This window comes from Trichoplusia ni, chromosome 20 (assembly GCF_003590095.1).
Source record: "Trichoplusia ni isolate ovarian cell line Hi5 chromosome 20, tn1, whole genome shotgun sequence".
In the NCBI taxonomy this organism is placed as follows: Eukaryota; Metazoa; Arthropoda; class Insecta; order Lepidoptera; family Noctuidae; genus Trichoplusia; species Trichoplusia ni.
The window spans coordinates 5,361,388-5,377,858 of NC_039497.1; the positions used below are offsets into that span (position 1 = coordinate 5,361,388).

Here is a 16,471-nt window from a genome sequence, read left to right on the forward strand (position 1 = left end):
GTAAATTGGTAAGCAATTAATTAAATCACTAAAACTTATTTCGTATCTACATGTATAATAATACTTAGTTATTTTACCTGAGTAGGTATTAGAATACCTACTATATTATATATTAATATAAAATTCGATTAGGATTTGAGATTGAGAGATAGTTAGATTGGCTTGTCGGTTTTTATCGAGTGGTAGAACATTGCTACGCTCGGCAATACAGTAGGCAAGGCAATCGTTTATATTCTACTATTATTACAAGCTAGCCGTAGATACGAGGGGCAAGAAAATCCTTAGTGGGTTTCAAAAAATAGTTTTTCTCTCAAGGTTTCCAGCCGGGACTACAAAATATTCGCCTATTAGAATGGATATACATAAACACACATCAATGAACAACCGAGAGATGGATTCGTACATGAGAAACTCAAAGTAAAAGGCGCAGGTCCATTAAAAAAATAATTACGTACAAAAGGTGTTTTTCATGGATACGTTTGTTCAAATTCTTCATGTTAATTCAGATCGTCTTCTTTTTTAGACACAGAAGACTGCGCAGGCGAAGTAATCTGGAGTTTTACTGCCAGCGTCAAATTAAAGAAAACCTAGACCTACTCCTAAGAAAACCTAAACCTAGACTACAAAAACACAAACACCTAGTACAATACAGTTTGGTGAATCTTGAATAAGGGAATACATAATATAGGAGTTGAAATACGATGATATAAGCTTTTAAAGCCATCAGGTAGAATAATCGTGGTTGTTATAAACAAGGCTGACCTGATTATGGTGTTGTTCTCGGATTGACTTAAGTAATTTGCGGAAAAAGTAGCGCCGTAACTTCGGGTCTAATCGAGAATTATCACGCCGTTAAATACTTGTTTAAGGGGCTACACTAAAATGTATATTATTATATTTCTATATGTCGTGGTTCGAATCCTGGATGACTCATTATGTTTTTTTCCCTGCTTGCGACTAGCGGACACAGGCGATCTTGAAATTTTTTTTTCCTTCAAAAACATCTTTTCTTGAAATGTTGTAAACTTTAACTTTATTGTTCTCTTATAATTAAAATTTAATTAATATATTTAACCATTTTTTATGTAGAACTAATTATCAAACATGATTTGAAGTACACGAATATTTTGTTGTTGTTATCAATATTTTCGGACCAGTAGTGGCATCTATTGAAAAGCATTTGAACCTGTAAATATAACTTATAATCTGATTTATTTTCATATTTTTTATGTTTAAAGGATGTTCTAAATAAGCCGACAGTAAAAAAGTTACCAAAAATTTATGACATATAAAGTTATAGGCCTAAGAACATTTAAAATAAAAAGTGAATATTTATTATGATAAACACTAACTGAGCATCACTTAAAAATGAGGCTTTCATCTACGACAAAAATACCTACTTCTTATTAGGTCTTTAGATTACGAATCTAGCTACAGTACATCGAAGATCATAATTGCTTATTTACCTAGAAGGTACAGATACATATTTTTCAAGAGTTCATTCATCGTAAACATCTGACTTCTCAACACCGCTAGGTGGCAGATTAATCAATACAGAACATAAACAATAACCAAATTCTGCAGCTACATAGTAAGTAATTACATAAACTTACCCATTTTAAGATGAATTCACTCAAAAATCACTGTCAATAACACTAAACACAGAAAAACATCACCACAAACACAAGACATTAGCAGCCATTTTCCTCTTTTCGTCAAATGTTGCAAGATTAAAATATTAATGAAGCCTTGTGTTTTTAACAAGACTTATCAGATCAAGATGATAAATATTTGTCTCATCTTCACCGAAGCACAAATAATAATATCTTTAAATAAGTTCTTGATGTTTTATTTAATGGTTAGATTTCTTTCACAAATTATTTAAATTTTGTTTAATATTTTGAGAAACGTAGGTGAAATACTTTCCAATCGTTCATTTATAATGAAATTAAATTACAAAACTGCTTATTACAAGGACATGACAAAAATTTCATGAAAAATTTTCAAAATAATGAAAATTGCATCCATTTGACACTACCGTATTGTATAATCTGTACCAATTTAAATGTTGCCATAAACACCGGTTGTTTTTCTTTTCCTATCAACAGCTGTCAAAAAGGTTGGGATTTGTGTGTTACCGAAAGAATTTAATAAAATCGATCTCAATCTTAATTCTCATAATAGAAATTTGAAATATAAATAGTGATTCGAGTAGTGGGAGTCGTGTTACTTATAATTTCTTTCATATTTCAGCTTTGAAATGGTGCAGCGGCTTACGTTTAGGCGACGTTTGTCGTACAATACTAAATCTAACCAAAGGAGAATGTGAGTATTCTTTGTACAAGCCTCAATATTATTAACATTATAAGCCTCTTACATACTTAATTACTCTTAGTTATAACTGAATTGCAAAGTGGTATTTAAAAGTGCTTTATATCCCAACCTAACCTCAAACTTGTAAGAGTACCTAGTGAGTAAAACAAGTTTCTCAAATATCGCGACTATTTAGTTAGAAGTCTTAACTAATATCATATTTGTTACAGCGTGCTCATTCAATCTAAACCTTTATTTATGGTAAACAAATGTGTGCATGAGCCAAAAATAATAATAATTTCAGAAACATGGTTTGATATCTGAACAGGTCTCTGATACTAGATTCTATGCCATACTACAAACATGTGATAAACTCCTGCTACAAGTCTAACTTGTATATTTACAGTTGCGTTACAATACATATTCCTTATTTTGATGTAGGTATTACTTCTAGCGCTAAACATAATAAGTTCATATGTGATATTGTTGAATCCTTGCCTTACTTTAACCTTAATTAGTTACTATGCTCCCTTTTTCAGCAGTCTAACTTTGTTACCCACACTTATTCAACATTGTTTAACTTACACATTTTCACGGACCAAAACTGCAAAAAGTCCTCAACCAACACTATCCAGAGATTTTCATATATTTATTAATTACTTGTCTGTCAAGTTCTGCATTATTGAATGGCCCCTCTTAGACATCCCCCATCTCATTTGTGACATTATGTCAACATCAAGCTGAATGTCTCACTAAGTACTAAAATTGTTTTGGTATGGAATTGCAGCAATAAACTAATAGAGCTAAATCAATGTTATTCTTATGAGCCACTAGTCTCCTTCTGCAGGTTAAAAGCCTCTGGCCAGTGTCCCGTACAGCATGGGCTAGATATCCATTGGCTCAGGCAGTTGAAAATGCTAGGGATGTTTTTAGTAAGCGGGAATTCAAAATTATCATGATTTTTACCTTGGCATGGGTTGAAGTCTTAACTAGGCTTAAGCTTTTCAACCAGAAGAAAGAAGAAAACTGTGAAATTGTTCCTTTATCTTGGCTTCCTTTCATTTATCTTGCTATACAGCCAGTGCTGTACAAAATGTTATTGTATTTGAAAAAAAAAATGTTTATCGTAAATGCACTATTGAAAGTAACCTTCTCGGCACGATTATTTGAGTCCTCTTCTTAACTTGTAGTTGTTCCTGAAAAGCTGATGAATAAGTTTCCAACATAAAACTAATGTATATTTATTTTGTCTTCAGAGTAAGAACTCCTGGCGGCCGTCTGGTCTATCAATATGTGAAGAAGCCTAAGAAGATCCCGAGGTGTGGTCAGTGCAAGAGCAAACTGCGCGGTATCCAGCCCGCCAGGCCCGCCGAGCGTTCCCGCCTCTGCTACCGCAAGAAGACCGTGAAGCGCGTGTATGGAGGTGTCCTCTGCCACAAGTGTGTCAAGCAGCGCATCGTCAGAGCTTTCCTCATTGAGGAGCAGAAGATCGTCAAGGTCCTCAAGGCGCAACAGGCGAGCGTAAAGAGCGGTGGCGGCGGCAAGAAAGCGACTAAGTAAATGTTAGGCTAAAAATATAAAGGAAAAATCATTTATTTGTTTTATTCTCAAAACCTTTACCTATTCTAATGATATAAATAATGTAAGCGTATGTGTACACGCAGATGATAATTTTTCGAGAATTTTAATTGAGCCTGTATGCAATTTTCAATTTATCAATTATTAAATTCGAAATCCTTTTTTTAGAGCAACGAGCTGATGTAGCATTAGGATAAAAAGCGATCAATTCTGAAATTCTGGATTCTCATTAGAACTTAACACGAGTTATGATAACAGTAAAAAAGATAGTTTTTACACTTTTTTTCGCACGTTATCATACTCGCTTTCTTGTTAGTCGTTCTGGTTACTTATGTAACTCTATTTTGAAGTACTTCCCGATAATCTAGCAGGCTGAAATTTTGGGTAACTTCAAAACCAATGACAAAGCGATTTACAAATTAAAAATGCTGGACCGATTTTGATGAAATTTTAAAACTTGGGTATTTAGATTTTTTAATTGTATTAAGTATTGTCGTACCCTTATTAAGACTGAACGCAGACCCCTCAATGATGTTGGGAACTTCCAGCTTTTCTGCTTAAATTCCCAGCCAGGCTAACTGGTTTGTCAGACAGGCCCGTCCGGAGTAGTATGTCACTCTAAAAATTATAAGTTTTACTATATAAACTTTTTTCTCGCGATAAATTTGCGTTCGGGTAGGTTTCCAATGCATCGTATCGTAACTCAACTTTCGCAATGCGGCGAAAGAGTCGATTGCTTTCCTCATCGTTGCCTGTCTCGCAGCAGGAGCGCGGCGTGCTTCACCGTGGACAGAATGAAATCGCTTCCCTGAAAAGTTGGGTTGGTCTTAAGGCGTAGCCTCACAGTCGCTCGTTTGCAGCGACAGATCTGATCACGTAACCCCATTTTAAATTTCCCGCGTCTCGAAAAAGTGACAAAATATGGTCGCAGGAATGGTAGCGACCAAGCTGAAAATGTTGAGCTTTGTCGCTGGAAAAGATCATACGTAATTTATACACTATAAAATAGAGAAAAAAAAATGGAAAACGATGAGAGCGAGCGGCGAGACAAGTCGATACAAAAGTGGTGCTGTGACGGTCTCTAAATTAATTCCCGTAAATAACGGAATCGAAAAATCTAAACAAAAAACACCACTCAAATCTATTTACATCATTTGTATCACTGCCACTGACCAAGATTAATGGCTGCAAGCGAGCGACCAGCGACTGCATGAAGCAGCGACTTTTTGAGTCGCCGGAAATTTAAAATGGGGACACGTGATCATATTAGTCGCTGGAAACGAACGACTCCATGAGGCTACGCCTTAAGCCATAGCTGACAACAATCTACTTTTGGAGTATAATACTCAACAATCATTTATAACGAACCAGAGTAAGCAAGTACAATAAATAACACAATGCTCTGAGATAATCCAGTCATGTTTAAAGTTTAAAACATAATTCTACCTTCCTCTTTTATTAATTGTCAGATTTTGTTTCCTCTCATTTTACGAGAAGTTAGGTAGGAATCGTAGGAGAAACAAAACGGACCGACACGTTCAGACTGGTTCATTGTTCAAGCGTTCAACGTCAAAATTGTCAAACCTTGTAAAGGTTTGTGTTCATCCGTAATTTAATCATATTGTGTAATAAACTTCCTGCTACAGGGATATATTAATTAAATAACATAATCTCCAAGTGCTGTGATATAGATTTATATTAATTTAACGAAATGTCGAACCCCTGGAAGAAAATAGCTGCACCTTCGGAAGTTCAAGGTTTATCGGATATTATGTCCGAAGAGATCGCTAGAGGTCTTCAAATAAAAGAAGAATTAAAGTTTGCTGAGCAGCTTTCAGACCAGCATGTAAGTACTTCGAAGGAAATACCACAAGAATTGTTGCAAGAACTCGAGGAATCAAATGTCAAAGAATATTGCGACTCAGATGCGATTATTGCAAAAGTGTTGCAATGTCAGTTCGATAGAGAATACGATGATGAACTCAAAATGGTTGAGAAGAAACGTAACGGCGACGCTAAAGTATCGGTGTCGTACGATAACTATTTCAACGTCCCACAACATTTGATTTACGATTCTGATTCTGAAGATGATGACTTTAATGGAGGAAAGAAAGATTGGGACCGCTTTGAAACTAATGAGAAAGAGTTCGCAAACCTGCCTCGTCGCGGTTACGTCTTGAAAGATGGACAGTTGATCACAAAACACGATGGTGTAATAAATGCCCGGAGGAATGCTTGCAAAGTTATGGCCTTTCCACCAGAAGTGTGCACTGGTGACGGTGCTGGTTTCGACATGAAGTTATCCAACTCTGTGTTCAACCATTTGAGAGAGCAAACAAGACACCATCAGACTCGCAAGCACAAAATGTTAGATCGTAAAGAAAGCCATGCCACTGCCGAAATGGGTCTGGACGAGCCAACCAGACTCATTCTGTTTAAACTAATTAACAATGAAGTTCTGGATGATATCAATGGGATCATCTCCACTGGCAAAGAATCAGTTGTGTTACATGCAAATGGTAACACTAACAACCCTGACTTAACAGTTCCTAAAGAATGTGCAATCAAGGTGTTCAAGACTACACTCAATGAGTTCAAAACTCGGGACAAGTATATAGAGGCAGACTACCGTTTTAAAGACCGCTACTCCAAGCAGAATCCTCGTAAGATTGTACACATGTGGGCTGAGAAAGAGATGCACAACATGATCCGCATGAAGAAGATTGGTCTAAACTGCCCTGACATGGTGTGTTTGAAAAAACATATTTTGGTGATGTCATTCATTGGTAAAGACAGTAAGCCTGCTCTGAAATTAAGGGAAGTGATTTTGAAACCAGACCAATGGCAGAGTGTGTACAATGAGGTTGTGGAGTCAGTACATAAGTTGTACAATGTTGGGCACTTGATCCATGCTGATCTGTCAGAGTACAACATTCTATGGTGGGACAACAAATGTTGGTTCATTGATGTGTCACAGTCAGTCCAGCCAGACCATCCTAATGGACTTAGATTCCTGCTGAGGGACTGCAATAATATTGCTAATGTAAGTATTATAATTGCATACTGATTTTTACTCCCTACACTTACATAAGAACACATACATGACAAGTATTGCAGGAAAAACATAATCGTATTTTATCTTTTTTGTAGTAACCTACCTCATATGAAATTAAATTAAAAAAACATGGAAAAGCAAATATAACTAAAATATTTTTCATTATATTTTTGAATGTAATAAAAAGAAATCATTACTCGATGTACTTGGTAAAGGTACTTAAAAAAGGTTAACTAACATCTCTGGTATCTTTGGGTACCAATGCATATTAAATAATTAAATTATTGATATGTTTCATTGGAGTAATTGCATTATTCATCTTTGTTTTTGTTTGTAGTTTTTAAACTAAGTTTTTAAGTACCAGTGAAGTAGGTATTGTTAATGCTACATGCTTATTGATAAACAAATGTTGTGCAATAACTATGAAATGTTTGTCTATTCCAGTTCTTTGAGAAAAAGGGTGTTACTGATGTCAAATCTGGTGTTGACCTCTTCAAGTCCATCACAGGCTTTGATGAGATTGATGTGAACTTCCTTGAAGGTGTTCACACAACTTACAATTCTTTGTCATCACGCTTCGAGATAGCACCAGATGACAACAGAAATGTCAGCTACCCATTTGAGTACTGCTGGCAGAAGTCTAGTGAGGCCAAAGCTAAGAGCGACAAGAGTGCTGATGAAGAAGACGAAGAGCAGGAGGACGAGTTTGAAGAGATGTGGTCACACTCCATTCAGACAAAAGCTTTAGACTCAGCCCCTAACTTTGGAAATGAGGTACAGGTCAAAGGGAGTAGCTCAAAAGAGATTGTAGACAACAAGGTCAACTTTGCCAATGAGCTAGAGGTTGTCATACCTAAGATAGATGATAAAAGTAGTACAGATAAAAAGTCTTAAATCATTGTAGAAAAGCAGTTTTTACTGAGGTAACAAAGAAAAAATGTAGGTGTTTTACTGGAAATACGTAAAAACCAAAAAAAAAGAATACAAGTGTTTGTATATCTGCATACTATTATTTATCTACTATGCCATTGGGAATTGAAGCAATTAAATTGAGTGTTAAAAATGACTGCATTATCATTTTACATTTTAACAATGTATATAAATCACACATTTTTAATTTAATTTAACATGATACAAAAATCAGAAAACAAAATAAAAAAAACACTTAGGTTCTTCAAAAAAGGTAAAGTGACTTAGATAAAGATTTACATTGTAAATTTAATTAAAATGTAATTCTAAATCTATGTATACTTATAAATAGACACACCAAGACTTGACGTGTCTTTGTTGTCTGGTTGTGCCTCTTACTTAAACACAATAAATAAAACACTGGAATATTTGATTTGGTAATCTTTATTGTTGTTTTACATTGGTATTTCTATCTAGTATTACATACTTTTTTTTAGTTGCATTTTATTTTTATACAGATTTTAGGCTAAACGACGCCATGAGTGTTTACCTTTTCACGCAATTAGTGATATAGGTACGATATTGCACAATGTTTCTATTTTCGAAAAAAAAACATTGTGCAATGTCATATCACTCACCATTAATTACGTAGTAATATGTAATGTGTGAACTATGAAGAATATTATTTCAAGCAAATCATGGTATGTACAAGTTGCTTACACAATATATCAATGATCCATATCTCTAATGAGTGCCATTTTTAAAATATTGCATCTTGTTGAGATGTGAGAAATAGCAAACAGCAGACTGCGCATTGAATATTCTAAAACTATAGGGAATGTTTAGTCTGACCCTTCTCTTTTGTACCCGCATAGTACGCGTGCACTGCAGCGAGCTGGGGTCACTGCCGATCGAGTTACCGATGCACCTGACATTTCATATCTTTGCATCTATAATTTTAATGTCTGATGAATAGGTCAGACAGACTTTATCATATTTCCTAAAACTTATATTTCTCATTCAACTTGACGTAGGTAATTAATACTAGGTTACATGTTCTACAACCAATTACAGCTTTCTCTGTGTATTCTATCATCAACACACTCATACACCTCACACATCTTTTCACAAAAACTGAATATACCAACAACGCAACTATAGTAGCTTGTCGTCTGAGGTCAACGTGTGCAGCAACTCAACCTGCTGCATGGTGAGGAACTGCTTGGTGTCTGCGGCGACGCTGATGATGGAGTGGGTGTCGCCGGTCGTCTGGCACAGGATTAGAGACTGCAGCTTCAGTCTTAAGTCCGTGTTTAATGGTAAAGCTGTAAACAAAATACCATAAAAAGACTAGTTGCTAGTTTCAAAAGGGTAACTGTAAAGATTTATGTTTTACTAGCTTTTCGCCCGCATCGAGGTCGGTTATATCGCGATTCCAAGAGAACTCTTCAAAAGTCCGGGATAAAAACTATCCTATGTTCTTTCTTAAGGTCAACTCTATCTCTGTACCAAATTTTATTAAAATAGTATTAAAATAGATAGTAAGAATGGCTATACTTACTATCAGTTTCATTGTCATTCATGAGATCTATGAACAGCTGCTTCAAGGAAGGAGGTTTACTGTCCTCTGGTGGCTTCACAAGAAGTGTCAGTAGTATTCTAGTTACCTGCACTCTGAAATACAAACAGCAAAATTGTTAAAACTTAAATATTCTCATGTTAATTTAGTGTTTTTTATTTTAAGTGGACCATCATTGTGAGAAATACATAATTTATTTTTAATAAGTTTAATTCCCAATGATTTGGGTTATACTCACTCTGCAAGAACTTCTTCAGGTACTTTTACACTGTAGTCACATATCTTGTTGGCAATTTCTAAAGCAATATCATATTTCTCTGTAATAAGAAGAAAACTTAGTTTGAAACATTCTCATATAAAACAAAACAAGCCAAAATGCAATACAGTATTGATGACTTCATTGGGAGAGTTTGTAGCTTTGTTTGATGGTAATCTTCTTGGTCAGAATATGGGATATCAAAATCTTATTGTCAAGAGGGAGTATCAATTACTATCCATATTTTATTGTTTTCATAATAGTTTTATATTAGTATTTATTTTATCTTGTACTGCTGTGTGATGTACTAATAATAAGGCTGTAAGATTTTATATTTATCAATAAGAAAATGGATTGCTAAAAAGTTTGTTCATGATACTTACTACAGTCAACCCTCAGATTCAAGAGATTCCTCAAACACATGATCCTCAGAGTGCTCTCTGTGACAGTTTCTATTGCCTGCTCATAGTATGATGCAGCCTCCATCTTGTGGTTCAGCTCTGTCAGGTCATTGGCTAGCTCCATCAATATAGATGTCCTTATTGGTGACTTCTCAGGGTACTTAGTTAGTGCTTGAATGAAACACCCTATAGCTGCCTGTAATGAGTGAATGTAAATTTTATTATTTGTTATAAGTAGTGAATTTAATCAGAATTAAGTACTATATTAAAAACCATGCCTTCTTTCAGAGTAGATATGTGCCATTATAATTCTCAAGCCTGGTAACTTCTTGACGGCTAACCAAAGGCCTCTTTCAGTATAGAGAAGACTTTTGCAATAAAGTTAAATTAATTGTTTATAAATTGATAACTGACCTCCAAATTCTCTCTATCTCCACTGTAAAATTTTAGCGACTTCAACTTTTTTTCGGCTTTCATGAACTGTCTGGCGGCGGCGAGGAAGTTCTCAGCCTCGCTCAGGAAGTGGCCCACAGAGGCTTCACACTTCGCCGCACCGACATAAGCATGACCAGCGAATGCTGGCTGGTCAGAATGTTCGCACTGTATAGCTAAAGCTATGAACTCATTTGTCGCTTCAAAGATATTTGGCTTCCTCATAAAGCGCCTGCAACAAGTAAAGGGTATCAAATTTATAAACAACACTAATTTAACACGCGAAAGAGAACCTTCAAATAAGGAAAACAATATTTAGAAACTTACTTCTTCATCTTTGTGTTGATGTTCATATATTGCTCGTTAAAGCTAGCATTCAGGTCCGTCGACATTGCTGGTGAGATTGAAAAAGAATAACAAATAAGAAAATATTTTTTTGTGTTTAGCCTTAGATAAACAAATGTTTAGCTATCGAATTTAATACAATTAATAACAAACACTGCACCTCCTACTTTTCAGCTGACCAACTGTCACTGTCACTGCTGCTGTCATATAAAATAGTTCGCATTATGACTGATACTGAGCTTTTAAAGTTTATAAAAACCCTCAAATATACTCTAAAAATAAGTTATAATAATAATGTTCATCTATAAATAATAATATTCATCAATAGCCGTAGTAACAAAATTGTCAACAACAAGCAACTACATGCAATCATGGACATAGTATGCGATTCACAAAATATGTCGTAGTCTACATTCAACATAGAACGGATTACAAACAAAACATATACCTTTCTCTTTTTGTCTTGTACAGATTTTGTTTTCCTTCTCATTCTAAAGTGAATAAAACTTACTGACACGACGTGAATGATTCATACTTTGTTGTTCAACGTCGTAATTGTCAAACCTTGTAAAGGTTTGTGTTCATTCGTAACTACTTATTTATATTATTATAGTTATAATTATTTAGTAATAAACTTCCTGGAAGTTTTTATTTATTAACAAGTGCTGTGATATAGATTTATATAAATTTAACAAAATGTCGAATCCCTGGAAGAAAGTACCTGCACCTGCTGAAGTTAAGTGTTTATCAGATATTATGAAAGAAGAATTAAAGTTTTCCGAGCAGCTTTCAAACCAGGATGTGAGAACGTCGAAGAATATACCACAAGAATTGTTACAAGAATCAAATGTAAAGGAATGTTGCGACTTTAAAGTATCAGTGCCGTACGTTAACTATTTCAACGTCCCTCAAAAAGTGATTGACGATTCAGATTCTGAAGATTCTGAAGATGATGTCATTAATAGAAGTAAGAAAGATTGTGATCAAATAGCAGCTTTTGAAAAAGAGTTCGGTTACCTGCCTCGTCGCGGACACGTCTCGACAGGTGGTAAGGTCATCACAAAAAATGTTACTGTATTAAGGAAACAAACTCGCAAACAGAAAATGGCTTATTATAAAGTTAGCCAAGCCACTGCCGACTTGGGTATAGACGAAGAAAGCAAAATTATATTGCACAAACTAATAGTTAGTGAAGTGCTGGATGATATAGGTGGGATCATCACGACTGGCAGAAAATCAGTTGTGTTACATGCAAATGGTAACACTAACAACCCTGACTTAACAGTTCCTAAAGAATGTGCAATCAAGGTTTTTAAGACACCTAAGGAGTTAAAAATTCAAGATAAGTATATAGAACCAGACTACCACTTAGACGAGTCCATGCAAAATCCTCGTAAAATTGTTGATACTTGGTCTGAGAAAGAGATGCACAACATGATTCGCCTGAAGAAGATTGGCCTGAACTGCCCTGATATAGTGCGTCTGAAGAAAAATGTCTTGGTGATGTCTTTCATAGGTATAAACGCTAAACCTGCCCTGACATTGAGGGAAGCCCTTTTGAAACCAGAGCAATGGCAGAGTGCATACAATGAGGTTGTGGAAGCAGTACATAAGTTGTACAATGTTGGGCACTTGATCCATGCTGATTTGTCAGAAAACAATATTCTGTGGTGGGACAATAAATGCTGGTTTATTGATGTGTCACAGTCAGTCCTGCCAGACCATCCTAAAGCCCTGAGATCCCTGCTGAGGGACTGTTGTAATATAGCCCATGTAAGTATTATTATAGCATACTTTTACACACACATAGGCAGATACAGTCATTGTTCGTTGTCTATTTAATTGTCTGCATAGACACATAGACTGAATTAGTATTATAAAATATTGATAAGAAAATACTATCACTAAAACATGATTCATTATTTACTACTTACTTTAGGCACTGTCTATCTTACTTGCTTATTAGTAAACAAATGTTGTGCAATAACTATGAAACTATAAAATTTATTCTTTATCCATTCCAGTTCTTTATGAAAAAAGGTGTGCCTGATGTGATGCCTCCTGTAAAGCTCTTCAAGTCCATCACAGGTTTTAATGAGATTGATTTGAATTTCATAAAATTCATTCGAACAAGTTACAACCCTTTGACATCACGCTTTGAAATAGCACCAGCTGACAACAAAAACGTCATCTACCCATTTGACCACTACTGGAAGAAGTCTAGTGAGCCCAAAGCTAAGAGTGATATAAGTGCTGGTGCATAAGACAAGGATGAAGAGATGTGGTTCAACTTCATGAAAACAAAGGCTGTAGACTCAGCCAAGTCTACAGATTGTGGCCAAGAAAGTCAACTTCAGCAATATGTTACCCATCACAAATGATGTAAAATGTAGTACAGATAATTCTCAAATCAGTATAAAAGAGCAACGTGTTTTTCTGTAATTCATTACAAACTATTTTTTAACATTATGAAACGATGCAACAGTTTACGCAACCGGAGTCCTTAATCATGAGCTAACGCCTCGTCAGCTCATGATAAAGGCCTCTGGTTGGGTCCGGAACTAGTCAATATCTTTTATCGGGCAATCTCGACTAATACGCGTAAGTATACCCTTGCATAATATAATAATGAGTCATGTACTATAAAAATATTTATCACGTAAAAAACGACAATAATCAATGACATGTGCAGATGACATATTGATGTGAGTATTACACACAACTTATTAGACATTAGTTGATTGGTCAAAATGGATAAATCATTAAATGCACATTATACAGTCTGTTTAAAAAACAAGGTGTTTTTTTTATTTTGTTTTTATTTTCTATCCCCAGTTTTTTCTCTTCACAGTAATCTCCTTAGATAAATTACACTCATGCCAATGCTTCTTATCTTCAAAGCAATTTTGCAATGCCGTTTTGGATGTGGCAATCATTTGATTTGCGATTCGGAGTTATGTCGTTTTCAAATTCTAGCAAAGTGATTTTCTTCCATTGGTTTATTCTCTTTTTGAGACTAGGAAAAAGTCGGAGGGAGTGAATACCCTGGTGATTACGATGTTTAATGCATGAAGGTGATGTTATTGGTTAATAATAATATTTGTTAAATCTCGTAGATTATTTGGCAATTTCGGAACAAGTTTCCTGAACAAAACATTCGAATTGCATTGCATGGCATGAGCCGACTAACCAACACATTGATTACTCGGGCAATCAAGAAATAGCAGAGGGGAGATCACTCTCTCCTCCAGTCCCAGTCTTAAATCTGTGTTTAATGGTAGAGCTGGAGATAAATAAATAAATGCCGACAACATCACATACATTGTTCTGAACCCAAAGTAAGTTGCTAAAGCACTTGTGTTATGGCATTCAGATACAACCAAGGTACCACAAACACCCAGAACCGGGAGAAATGTAGAAATGTGAATTTTTCATTGACCCCACCGGGGATCGAACCCGGGACCTCGGAGCTAGCGACACCTTGAAACCGGTGCGTACGCCACTCGACCACGGAGGTCGAGAGTTTAGAGAGAGCGTAGAAAGTTTTAGAGTTAGGTAATTTGTTTGAGGTAGGAGATAGGTTCCCTGCATTAATGCAATGGATCAGCTACCACAATACAAAATTTTATCCAAATTCAAGAAGTAATCAGGTAACAAACACACATACACAATACACATATAAATACACAATAAAAATATCATGCATATGTGATATGTTTTCTAAAACAACAGACTTAAAACTCACTATCAGTGTCACAGTAATTCATGAGATCTATGAGGAGCTGCTTGAACGAAGGCGGCTTGGTGTCTTCAGGGGCTTTACAAGAAGGGCGAGAAGAATTCAAATCACCTCCACTCTGAAAAACAAGAAAGAAACATTAAATATTAGAATATTAACAAATTATACTCAATACTTAATTTACACTCCAAAATGTTTCTTATGAAATAAATCGAAAGTAAGTTAATTCAGGTTCATTGACAGATTTAATTAAATTTAATGAACAAATTTTTTTTTATATATTTAATTTCATAGTTATGTCCAATATCCAATGTTAAGGATACACTCACTCTGCAAGAATTTCTTCAGGTACATTTACATTTGAGTCACATATATCTTGTTAGCAATTTCTAAAGCAATATTGTATTGCCCTGTGATGAGAAGAAAATTATTAGGAATCACCCTCATATTTATGAATTAAGAATCTAATATAATAACTGCTTCAAGGAAGCATAACTGTGGTATGGGCAGAATGAGGGTAGTATATAATTTGTTAACTGTATGAGTTTCTGGTACAATAAGGCCACAAAATTAAATGGAAGTTAGGTGTCAACTTCCATTTGTGGCCCTTTTATACTGTACTGTAATATTACTGTATTGTTTTATTAACTACTATTGTTACTACTACTACTAATAGTTGTATTGACTAATACTAACCACAGTCAACCCTAAGATTCAACAGCTTCCTCAAACACATGATCTTCAGAGGGTCAGACCTTCAGCATGATCTTCAAACACATGATGTCTGTGATAGTTTCTATTGCCTGCTCATAGTATGATGCGGAATCCATCTTGTGGTTCAAGTCGGTCAGTTTATTGGCTAGCTCCACAAAAATTGATGTCCTTATTGGTGACTTCTCAGGGTACTTAGTGCTTAAATGAAACACTCAGCTACCTGCAATAACTGAATGTTAATGTAATTATTTGCCTTGGATGGATATATCTGAATTTAATAACTTAAAGGCATGCTTTTAAAACAATTAATGATACCTACATTTTCTAACAACAAATTATACAAAATAATAACTTTGCTAGCCTTTAATTATTCAAGCCTGAGTAAGTATTTCGTTAAAGAAAAAAGGTTGGAGAAAACAAAGAAAATAATAATAATAACTGACCTCCAAATTCTCTCTATCTCCACTTAAAAAAAATTTAGTGACTTCAACTTTTTTTCGGCTTTCATAAATTGCCTGGCGGCGGCGAGGAAGTTCTCAGCCTCGCTCAGTAAGTGGCCCACAGAGGCTTCACACTTCGCCGCACCGACATAAGCATGCCCAGCGAATGCTGGCTGGTCAGAATGTTCGCACTGTATAGCTAAAGCTATGAACTCATTTATAGCTTCAAAGATATTTGGCTTCCTCATAAACCGCCTGCAACAATTAAAAGGTAACAAATTTATAAATAACACTAATGTAACACGCGAAAGAGTGTATTCAAATAACGAAATTAGTATTTAAAAACTTACTTTTTCATCTTTGAGTTGATTTTTATATATTGCTCATTAAAGCTAGCATACGAGTCCGTCGACATTGCTCTTCACATTAAAAGATATTGTCAGATCACCACTATTATTGTTTTCATGTCTTCAAATAACGTAAATAACATAACAAACAAACACAGCGCCAAAGTCTTCAGTTGTAAGCTGATTAGCTGTCAGTTGATTGTGACACTGACAGAGTAGATATATATTTTCTTTTAACCATTTTTCGAAACACGTTACACGCACGAAATGAAAACCTACATTCTGTTGACCGTTGTGAAACACTTAAAACATTAACAAAATAGTTTCAAAGGTAATTGACTCGTATCGAAAATAAAACAATGT

General features: G+C 35.2%; 5 protein-coding genes across 8 annotated transcripts in view; 3 read left to right on the forward strand and 2 right to left on the reverse strand.

Annotated features, from left to right (window-relative positions):
- Window positions 1-1,721, reverse strand: part of LOC113503669 (bone morphogenetic protein receptor type-1B) — a 59,393-nt gene extending 57,672 nt beyond the window's left edge. Inside the window, exon 1 of the mRNA XM_026885707.1 lies at window positions 1,614-1,721. Coding sequence (XP_026741508.1) covers window positions 1,614-1,617 — 4 coding nt within the window. The 5' untranslated portion in view covers window positions 1,618-1,721. The remainder of the gene's footprint in view (window positions 1-1,613) is intronic.
- A 332-nt stretch (window positions 1,722-2,053) lies between these two features.
- Window positions 2,054-3,904, forward strand: LOC113503678 (60S ribosomal protein L34-like). Its single transcript, XM_026885726.1, has 3 exons — window positions 2,054-2,119; window positions 2,254-2,325; window positions 3,570-3,904. The coding sequence occupies exons 2-3, from the start codon at window positions 2,261-2,263 to the stop codon at window positions 3,871-3,873; spliced, it is 369 nt and encodes a 122-aa protein (XP_026741527.1). The 5' UTR covers window positions 2,054-2,119; window positions 2,254-2,260; the 3' UTR covers window positions 3,874-3,904.
- Window positions 3,905-5,329: 1,425 nt separating this feature from the next.
- LOC113503675 (serine/threonine-protein kinase RIO3) lies at window positions 5,330-8,288 on the forward strand. The gene is made up of 2 exons (XM_026885720.1): window positions 5,330-6,934; window positions 7,391-8,288. Exons 1-2 carry the CDS (start codon window positions 5,603-5,605, stop codon window positions 7,838-7,840), a joined length of 1,782 nt encoding a protein of 593 aa, XP_026741521.1. The 5' UTR covers window positions 5,330-5,602; the 3' UTR covers window positions 7,841-8,288.
- Window positions 8,289-8,896: 608 nt separating this feature from the next.
- LOC113503676 lies at window positions 8,897-16,287 on the reverse strand. Of its 4 annotated transcripts, none has more exons than XM_026885722.1 (11): window positions 16,112-16,287; window positions 15,765-16,016; window positions 15,304-15,541; window positions 14,937-15,017; window positions 14,614-14,725; window positions 10,851-10,917; window positions 10,506-10,755; window positions 10,074-10,287; window positions 9,673-9,751; window positions 9,417-9,529; window positions 8,897-9,180 (listed from the first exon to the last, which is right to left on the reverse strand). In XM_026885722.1, the coding sequence occupies exons 5-11, from the start codon at window positions 14,633-14,635 to the stop codon at window positions 9,011-9,013; spliced, it is 915 nt and encodes a 304-aa protein (XP_026741523.1). In that variant the 5' UTR covers window positions 14,636-14,725; window positions 14,937-15,017; window positions 15,304-15,541; window positions 15,765-16,016; window positions 16,112-16,287; the 3' UTR covers window positions 8,897-9,010. The 4 variants fall into 4 exon arrangements, with proteins under 4 accessions (XP_026741523.1, XP_026741522.1, XP_026741524.1 ...); XM_026885721.1 differs by having other exon boundaries at window positions 15,304-15,550; XM_026885723.1 differs by lacking the exon at window positions 14,937-15,017 and having other exon boundaries at window positions 15,304-15,550.
- On the forward strand, window positions 11,524-13,655 carry LOC113503679 (serine/threonine-protein kinase RIO3-like). The gene is made up of 2 exons (XM_026885727.1): window positions 11,524-12,641; window positions 12,893-13,655. Exons 1-2 carry the CDS (start codon window positions 11,565-11,567, stop codon window positions 13,130-13,132), a joined length of 1,317 nt encoding a protein of 438 aa, XP_026741528.1. The 5' UTR covers window positions 11,524-11,564; the 3' UTR covers window positions 13,133-13,655.
- Window positions 16,288-16,471: the final 184 nt, after the last annotated feature.